The sequence below is a fragment of the Lipophrys pholis genome (assembly GCF_963383615.2).
Source record: "Lipophrys pholis genome assembly, chromosome: 1".
NCBI classification, from domain to species: Eukaryota; Metazoa; Chordata; class Actinopteri; order Blenniiformes; family Blenniidae; genus Lipophrys; species Lipophrys pholis.
The window spans coordinates 25,659,364-25,669,634 of record NC_137635.1 but is presented as its reverse complement, the minus strand read 5'-3'; the positions used below and the strand labels follow the sequence as shown (position 1 = coordinate 25,669,634).

The window sequence follows — 10,271 nt, the reverse complement described above, 5'->3', positions numbered from 1 at the left end:
TGGAGACAAAGTGCCTGGTGGACAAACCTCCTGGAGACAAACACCTCCTGGACAAACCTTCTGGTGGACAAACCTCCTGGTGGACAAAGCTCCTGGTGACAAACACCTGGTGGACAAACCTCCTCGTGGACAAACCTCCTGATGGACAAAGCTCCTGGCGACAAACACCTGGTGGACAAACCTCCTGGTGGACAAACCTCCTGGAGACAAAGCGTCTGGTGGACAAACCTCCTGGTGGACAAACCTCCTGGAGACAAACACCTGGTGGACAAACCTCCTGGTGGACAAACCTCCTGATGGACAAACCTCCTGGAGACAAAGCGCCTGGTGGACAAACCTCCTGGAGACAAACACCTGGTGGACAAACCTCCTGGTGGACAAACCTCCTGATGGACAAACCTCCTGGAGACAAAGTGCCTGGTGGACAAACCTCCTGGAGACAAACACCTGGTGGACAAACCTCCTGGTGGACAAACCTCCTGGAGACAAACACCTGGTGGACTGCTCAGGGGAATGTGAGCACATAGTGGTCTGTGTAGGAGGAGAAGAAGGAGGAGAAGGAGGAGAAGGAGGAGAAGGAGGAGAAGAAGGAGAAGAAGGAGAAGGAGGAGAAGAAGGAGAAGAAGGAGAAGAAGGAGTTGGAACAGGTTTGACAAACAGGAGGAGGTGGGGGTATGAGGGTGGAGGGAGGTTGGGGGAGGGAGAGGGGACTATATCAGGCAGCCCGGCTGTTGTCAGTCACCAGACCGTCGTCAGCGGCTGAACGGATCATCAGCTTGAGGCAAGCAGATCGAGTCGTCACGGTAACGCAGCATGGCTCATGGATGGGGATACGGAGCCTCTAACGGTGAGACCTCACCTCCAGCTTTACTCTAAACTCTCATACTTTCACCTCCAGCTTTACTCTAAACTCTCATACTTTCACCTCCAGCTTTACTCTAAACTCTCATACTTTCACCTCCAGCTTTACTCTAAACTCTCATACTTTCACCTCCAGCTTTACTCTAAACTCTCATACTTTCATCACTCCTCAGAATTCTGTCACTTTTAGATGAAGACTTGTGTTTCTCCACTCACTTTCACAATGTGACTCCACCCAAACAAACTCCTATGCTTCATATCTGATCAGTTCTATACTGTATTCCAGTTTTTAAATCATGTTCAGGGTTATTTCACACAAGCACATCCTTGTTTGTTTTTAATAACTTACATATATATATATATATATATATATATATATATATATATATATATATATATATATGGTTAAAAAGTAAGTGATACTTACCGTTGGTAGTTATTTTAATGATGAGGACTGAGCAGAAACCAGCCTCTTCTTCACTGTGCTGCTCACTTTAGGTCTCAGTCCTTTAAATAGCAGAGAGGTGAACATATCTTCATGTCTTTGTTTAGTAGATGGACAAAAGATTACTACTGAATTAAGGAATGTAGTATTAGTAGTAATAATAATAACAATAACGATAATAATACTTTGAGTAAGAATAACTCAGAGTAATATCCAACCTTTTTCAGAAGCACCTGTGAATCAGTTATTTCAGTTCATCATCTTCTTCATTTCCTTTTGTAACTGAAGTGTCATGTCAGTGTCTATGATGTTCTAAAGGAGAATCTCATTGTCAGATTTCCATGAAAATGTGCTCATTCTTAATTTTATTTCATATTATTTGTAGGGCCTGACAAGTGGGCAGAGAACTATCCTGTAGCTGATGGAGCCCGACAGTCTCCCATCAACATTGTGCCCAAGGAGACCCGGTTCGATCCCTCCCTGAAGGCGCTGAAGCTCCGCTACGACCCGTCCAACGCCAAGGGCATCCTCAACAACGGACACTCCTTCCAGGTGGACTTCGTGGACGACACCGACAGCTCCAGTAGGAACTGTTATCTCCACCGCACACGCACCAAATCATGCCCTAATAACAATGCCACTGACACTGACAATAATAGATTGATTGATTGAACAATAATAATAACAATAATATTTTTTTATCATCATCATCATCATCATCATCATCATCATCATCACCATCATCATCATCATCATCATTATCATTATTACTGTTGTTGTTGTTGTTGCTGTTGTTGTTGTTATATAATATAATATAATATGATATAATATAATATAATATAATATATCATATCATATCATATCATATCATATCATATCATATCATATCATATCATATCATATCATATCATATCATATTACATTACATTACATTACATTACATTACATTATATTATATTATATTATATTATTGTTTAGATGTATGTGTGTTGCCTGACTCCGCCCAGCAGAGTGTGTGCGTCACAGCAGATAAGAGAGTATGATCAGTTGTGTTATCTGGTGCTCAGCAGACACACAGTGAGCCTCACCCTCTCACCCCACCCATGCAGCAGTGAGCCTCACTCTCTCACTCTGCATGTCCTTCAGTTGCTGCAGTATTCAGTCTTTTCCCATTAAAGAACAACCACACAACCTGAGAGTGTAGCTGTGAAGTGCCCTGAGACCATGAATGGTGACAGATATCACCAGTTCATTTCATCCGTTCACATTCACTCTAACCAACTTCACCCTCAAGCTGACGGTGTAAAAACTGATGTGGACCGAAGATGTGACTGAAGTGTGGAGACGCTGAGCAGTGACGTTCTCTGGTTCTGCTCTGAGCAGTGATGGTCTCTGGTTCTGCTCTGAGCAGTGACGTTCTCTGGTTCTGCTCTGAGCAGTGATGGTCTCTGGTTCTGCTCTGAGCAGTGACGATCTCTGGTTCTGCTCCTCACCAGCCCTGACTGGAGGCCCTGTTTCTGGAACGTACCGTCTGAAACAGTTCCACTTCCACTGGGGATCCAATGATGACCGAGGCTCTGAGCACACCGTCAACGGCATCAACTTCCCCTGTGAGGTACGCAGTACTGTGCTCATACTTATACTGCTCTGGCTACTGTGCTGGTGAAACACCACTACCACGTGTTTGTACCTGGTGAAACACCACTACCACGTGTTTGTACCTGGTGAAACACAACTACCACTTGTTAGTACCTGGTGAAACACCACTACCACTTGTTAGTACCTGGTGAAACACCACTACCGCTTGTTAGTACCCGGTGAAACACCACTACCATGTGTTTGTACCTGGTGAAACACCACTATCATGTGTTTGTACCTGGTGAAACACAACTACCACTTGTTAGTACCTGGTGAAACACCACTACCACTTGTTAGTACCTGGTGAAACACCACTACCACGTGTTTGTACCTGGTGAAACACCACTACCACTTGTTAGTACCTGGTGAAACACCACTACCACTTGTTAGTACCTGGTGAAACACAACTACCATGTGTTTGTACCTGGTGAAACACTACTACCACGTGTTTGTACCTGGTGAAACACTACTACCGCTTGTTAGTACCTGGTGAAACACTACTACCACTTGTTTGTACAGGTGAAACACCACTACCACTTGTTAGTACCTGGTGAAACACCACTACCATGTGTTTGTACCTGGTGAAACACTACTACCGCTTGTTAGTACCTGGTGAAACACTACTACCACTTGTTTGTACAGGTGAAACACCACTAACACTTGTTAGTACCTGGTGAAACACCACTACCATGTGTTTGTACCTGGTGAAACACCACTACCACTTGTTAGTACCTGGTGAAACACCACTACCATGTGTTTATACCTGGTGAAACACGACTACCGCTTGTTAGTACCTGGTGAAACACTACTACCACTTGTTTGTACAGGTGAAACACCACTAACACTTGTTAGTACCTGGTGAAACACCACTACCATGTGTTTGTACCTGGTGAAACACTACTACCGTGTGTTTGTACCTGGTGAAACACAACTACCACTTGTTAGTACCCGGTGAAACACCACTACCATGTGTTTGTACCTGGTGAAACACCACTATCATGTGTTTGTACCTGGTGAAACACAACTACCACTTGTTAGTACCTGGTGAAACACCACTACCACTTGTTAGTACCTGGTGAAACACCACTACCACGTGTTTGTACCTGGTGAAACACCACTACCACTTGTTAGTACCTGGTGAAACACCACTACCACTTGTTAGTACCTGGTGAAACACAACTACCATGTGTTTGTACCTGGTGAAACACTACTACCACGTGTTTGTACCTGGTGAAACACTACTACCGCTTGTTAGTACCTGGTGAAACACTACTACCACTTGTTTGTACAGGTGAAACACCACTACCACTTGTTAGTACCTGGTGAAACACCACTACCATGTGTTTGTACCTGGTGAAACACTACTACCGCTTGTTAGTACCTGGTGAAACACTACTACCACTTGTTTGTACAGGTGAAACACCACTAACACTTGTTAGTACCTGGTGAAACACCACTACCATGTGTTTGTACCTGGTGAAACACCACTACCACTTGTTAGTACCTGGTGAAACACCACTACCATGTGTTTATACCTGGTGAAACACGACTACCGCTTGTTAGTACCTGGTGAAACACTACTACCACTTGTTTGTACAGGTGAAACACCACTAACACTTGTTAGTACCTGGTGAAACACCACTACCATGTGTTTGTACCTGGTGAAACACTACTACCGTGTGTTTGTACCTGGTGAAACACAACTACCACTTGTTAGTACCTGGTGAAACACCACTACCACTTGTTTGTACCAGGTGAAACACCACTACCACTTGTTAGTACCTGGTGAAACACCACTACCATGTGTTTTTACCTGGTGAAACACCACTACCACTTGTTTGTACCTGGTGAAACACCACTACCACTTGTTAGTACCTGGTGAAACACTACTACCACTTGTTTGTACCTGGTGAAACACCACTACCACTTGTTAGTACCTGGTGAAACACCACTACCATGTGTTTGTACCTGGTGAAACACTACTACCGTGTGTTTGTACCTGGTGAAACACAACTACCACTTGTTAGTACCTGGTGAAACACCACTACCACTTGTTTGTACCAGGTGAAACACCACTACCACTTGTTAGTACCTGGTGAAACACCACTACCATGTGTTTTTACCTGGTGAAACACCACTACCACTTGTTTGTACCTGGTGAAACACCACTACCACTTGTTAGTACCTGGTGAAACACTACTACCACTTGTTTGTACCTGGTGAAACACCACTACCACTTGTTTGTACCTGGTGAAACACCACTACCACTTGTTAGTACCTGGTGAAACACTACTACCACTTGTTTGTACCTGGTGAAACACCACTACCACTTGTTAGTACCTGGTGAAACACCACAACCATGTGTTTGTACCTGGTGAAACACCACTACCATGTGTTTGTACCTGGTGAAACACCACTACCACTTGTTAGTACCTGGTGAAACACTACTACCACTTGTTAGTACCTGGTGAAACACCACTACCATGTGTTTGTACCTGGTGAAACACCACTACCACTTGTTAGTACCTGGTGAAACACCACTACCATGTGTTTGTACATGGTGAAACACCACTACCATGTGTTGGTATTCACTATCGTGGAAATGGGGCCTGAGTCTCTTTGTAATGAATTTCATTTGGTGGATGAGATATGGATGTATCATTAATAATAAAAGTACTGTTGGTGAAACTGTCAGCATGGAATCAACACTTTATCATGAAGTCATTGTGAGGTAAGATCATTATAATCAATAACCAATCTGTAACAGGTAATATCATAATCAATAACCAATCTGTAACAGGTAATATCATAATCAATAACCAATCTGTAACAGGTAATATCATAATCAATAAAGATCGAATTACAAATCATCTTCAAATAAAAGCTTTCCATCTGTAGTCGCCTTGAAGTGATGTTGACCTATTTTAACTACATTAATCAAATGAAATGATGAATGCAATAAACAAGTGAAAGGTTTTTCATCATGGTGGTGCATCACCTGTCTGATGAACGAGTGAATCTGATCATGCTCTGTCCACTTGTCCTCTGATTGACAAACTGCTGACGACCTGCTTTATCACTTCTACGATGGCTAGATTGATCAGGTTGTTGATCGGTGTTACGGCCGTGACGACGTCACTGTGAAACATGGAAACAAACAAAGGTGCTTCTCTTTGAATCACAGACTGAGCCAAGGTCATGTGATCGTCTTGGTTACGTCTCTGACGGGAAGTCGTCGTCTGTGGACGGTAAAACAGGAAATGAGGCAACATGAGCCAGGAAGTGATGATGTGTAGGGGGGAAGAGTGCTTCATGGCTGACAGCTGCCTGACTAACGTGTGACGTGTTTGCAGCTCCACCTGGTGCACTGGAACACCAAGTATCCGAGCTTCGGCGACGCCGCCGACAAGCCCGACGGCCTGGCTGTGGTCGGAGTCTTCCTGAAGGTGGGTGGAGGCCAGCCTTCAGGCCGTACAGCCCTGCAGGTGGCAAACAGTAACTACAACCTGTCATGCTTCTGTTCTTCCCCCCAGATTGGAGCTGCCAACCCGCGGCTCCAGAAAGTTCTGGATGCGTTGGATGCTATTAAAACCAAGGTACAGGTGTTTCCAGAACCCTCAGGTTCCGTCAAGCCAAGCCAGGTTCTGATGGCCTGTTTCTCTTTGCCGTCAGGGGAAGCAGACCAGCTTTGGTAACTTTGATGCGAAGACTCTGCTGCCCGGCTCTCTGGATTACTGGACCTACGACGGCTCTCTGACCACCCCGCCTCTGCTGGAGAGCGTCACCTGGATCGTCCTCAAGGAGCCGGTCAGCGTCAGCCCAGCACAGGTAAACAACCCTCGCACCCCCAAAGCCGTGCTGGAACTTCACCTTTCACACGTCACCGCCAGCTGCTGTTGTCACATCCTGCTCTCTGCCTGGATCCAACACCTGACGAGGATCCAGGCTCCTACATAGGGAACGGGTCGGACATACTTAAGCTGTAGCAGGATTCTGACAAACTGGAGGAAAAGAAAATCCTCCAAACTCACGTGTAAATATACGTCGAGTCAAAGAATTTACCAAACACAAGTTATATGTGCTTAAATTCTGTTAATTGAACCCACATATTGTAAATATTCTCATTATTTTCACTTTCAGTTTTTCAGAGAGTGATTCGATTTGAATCTTGTTAAAATGTCAAAGATCCTCATCACCTGGGACAGGCACAAGAGAAACATGCTAAATGTGAGGCAGCAGAGTGAAGCACGACGCCACCGTAGAGCCTTTTAGCCACAGTGGCTCCGCCCTCAGTTACTGCTACCAGAAGGTCGTTGAGAGGAAACCAACTGGTTAACGGCTTGTGTTGAGTAGTGTTGAGTAATTATAGTAGTGTTGTGTTGAGTAATTATAGTTGTGTTGAGTAGTGTTGATTAATTATTGTAGTGTTGTGTTGAGTAGTGTTGAGTAATTAGAGTAGTGTTGAGTGGTGTTGAGTAGTGTTGAGTAATTATAGTAGTATTGTGTTGTGCTGAGTAATGTTGAGTAGTGTTGAGTAATTATAGCAGTGTTGAGTAACTATAGTTGTGTTGAGTAGTGTTGCGTAGTGTTAAGTAATTATAGTAGTGTTGGGTTGTGCTGAGTAATGTTGAGTAATTTTAGTAGTGTTGAGTAGTCTTGAGTAATTATAGTTGTGTTGAGTAGTCTTGAGTAGTGTTAAGTAATTATAGTAGTGTTCTCCCTGTGTGATTGGTCAGACGCTGCAAGCTCCGCCCCTTTCATGTGAACGTGCACAAGTAGTTCTGGGTTGAAGTAGTTAGTTGATAACCTGCTTGGCAATAACGGCGTTCAGGATCCAAAGTGTCTGGATCAGTCGACCCAGGAAACACAGATCCTGGATATGTTGATCAGGTTCCTAGTACAGGCCTCTGGATATGTTGATCACACCTCATCACCCCCTCACCCCATCACCCCATCACCCTGTCACCCTGTCACCCTGTCACCCTGTCAACCCTACACCTCGTCACCCCTTCACCCCTTCATCCCATCACCCCATCACCCCTTCACCTTGTCACCCCCTCACCCCTTCACCTTGTCACCCCTTCACCCCCTCACCCCTTCACCCCTTCACCCTGTCACCCCTTCACCCCATCACCCCATCACCCCATCACCCTGTCACCCCTACACCTCGTCACCCCTTCACCTGTCACCCCTTCACCTTGTCACCTCGTCACCCCTTCACCCCTTCACCCCGTCACCCATTCACCCGTCACCCCTTCATCCTGTCACCCTGTCATCCGCGGCTCTCACCCTCCACCTTGTCCTGTTTTCAGATGGCCATGTTCCGCAGCCTCCTCTTCACTGCAGACGGAGAAGCTGCCTGCTGTATGGCCGACAACTACCGGCCTCCTCAGCCAATCAAAAGCCGCCAAGTCCGCGCCTCCTTCAAATGAGTCCACTCAGCCCCTCCCCTTCCTCCTTCCTCCTTCCTGCTTTCTACTTCCCCCTCCCTCCTTCCTCCTTCCTCCTTCCCCCTTCCCCCTTCCTCCTTCCTCCTCCCTCCTTCCTCCTTCCCCCTTCCCCCTTCCTCCTTCCACCGTCTTCGTCTTCCGTCCTCCTTCCATCTTCCTCCTTCCTCCTCCCTCCTTCCTACTCCCTCCTTCCTCCCTCTCCATCTTCCATCCTCCTTCCTTCTTCCTCCTTCCTCCTCCCTCCTCCCTCCTTCCTACTCCCTCCTTCCTCCCTCTCCGTCTTCCATCCTCCTTCCTTCTTCCTCCTTCCTTCTCCCTCCTTCCGCCTTCCTCCGTCCTCCTTTCTTCTTCCTCCTCCCTCCTTCCTCCTTCCTACTTCCTCCTTCCTTCTTCCTCCTACCTCCTTCCTCCATCCTATTTCCTTCTTCCTCCTCTCTCCTTCCTCCTTCCTCTTTCCTCTTTTCTCCTTCCTCTTTTTTCCATCCTCCCCCCCTTCCTACTTCCTCCATCCTTTCTTCCTCCTCCCTGCTTCCTCTTTCCTCCTCCCTCCTTTCTCCGTCCTCCTTCCTTCTTCCTCCTCCCTCCCTCCTCCTTCCTCTGTCCTGCTTCGTCTTTCCTCCGTCCTCCTTTTTCCTTTTTCCGTCCTGCTCCCTCCTTCCTGCTTCTTCCTTCCTCCTTCCTCTTTCCTCTTTTCTCCTTCCTACTTCCTCCATCCTCCTTCCTTCTTCCTCCTCTCTCCTTCCTCCTTCCTCTTTCCTCTTTTCTCCTTCCTACTTCCTCTATCCTCCTTCCTTCTTCCTCCTCTCTCCTTCCTCTTTCCTCTTTCCTCTTTTCTTCTTCCTCCTTTTTCTATCCTCCTCCCTCCTTCCTACTTCCTCCTTTTTGCTTCCACCTTCTGTTTTCAGCACTTCATTGTCCTTGCTTCTCGCTGCTCAGCTTGTCCTGATCCCTCGTTAACCACGTTAACCATGTATCTCCTTCCTGCCTCTGTCTTTATAAAATTATACAATCAATCATATTTTATCTGCTTCGTTTTTCACTCAATTGACTTTGGAATCCTGTTTAATGGAAATGACTTTTGTTGTCATGTGAGCAGCAGAATGTCCATCAAAAACCTACTTTGAATACATGAACAACCAAGTGTGACAACATGAACAATTCAGTGTTTAGTGACCACAGAAGTGACAACATGAACACTCAACCAGGAGGTTGGTCAGTCTAAACGTGTGAATCGTGTTCCCAGTCATTGTGCTCAAACCGGCATCTTGTCTTCAGCGGCAGACGGGAAGTGAGAGGGTGATTATGTGAAGTAGCTTCACGATAGCAGCCAGACAGGAAGTGAGAGGGTGATTATGTTCGATTCCCTCCTGATGTGAGGAATTAGACTCAAAACTCACTCTTTTCCTGTAGAAGCAGTTTTCTTTAAAAATGTTTGGAAGCCTTCATCTCCCATAATGCAACAGTGTCATGGCGTCTGATTTGCATTCACTTAGTACATTATGATAACGTCTTGACCGGGTAAGGCCAGCACAGGGAGGGGTCCAGGTCCAGGTCCAGGTCCAGGTCCAGGTCCAGAGTCCAGGGTCCAGGTCCAGGTCCAGGTCCAGGTCCAGGTCCAGGTCCAGAGTCCATGCTCAGGATCCAGGCGCAGGCTCAGCCCTGCCTGCAGGGGGCGCTGCCTGCAGCAGCAGCTCCACTTCAACCTGCTGAAATGTGACAAAGTGAAAAGTGTAAATCTGAAATGTGGGTGAATCAATGAAAGAATTAATGTCTCAACATCCGTTTCCTCAGTCGAGTTTCTGTCCTGGAGGGTTGCACAGTACACAGTACTCAGGTCAAATACACCATGAGGTCAAGTACACAGGTCAAATACTCCA

General features: G+C 46.2%; 1 protein-coding gene across 2 annotated transcripts; it reads left to right on the top strand.

Moving 5' to 3' along the window:
* The first annotated feature begins 718 nt into the window (after positions 1 to 718).
* Positions 719 to 9,410, top strand: cahz (carbonic anhydrase). 2 transcript variants are annotated; one of them, XM_080485985.1, is made up of 7 exons: positions 719 to 847; positions 1,692 to 1,889; positions 2,803 to 2,921; positions 6,298 to 6,390; positions 6,478 to 6,540; positions 6,617 to 6,772; positions 8,257 to 9,410. In XM_080485985.1, exons 1-7 carry the CDS (start codon positions 814 to 816, stop codon positions 8,374 to 8,376), a joined length of 783 nt encoding a protein of 260 aa, XP_080342111.1. In that variant the 5' UTR covers positions 719 to 813; the 3' UTR covers positions 8,377 to 9,410. The 2 variants fall into 2 exon arrangements, with proteins under 2 accessions (XP_080342111.1, XP_080342112.1); XM_080485986.1 differs by lacking the exon at positions 2,803 to 2,921 and having other exon boundaries at positions 1,692 to 1,858.
* Positions 9,411 to 10,271: the final 861 nt, after the last annotated feature.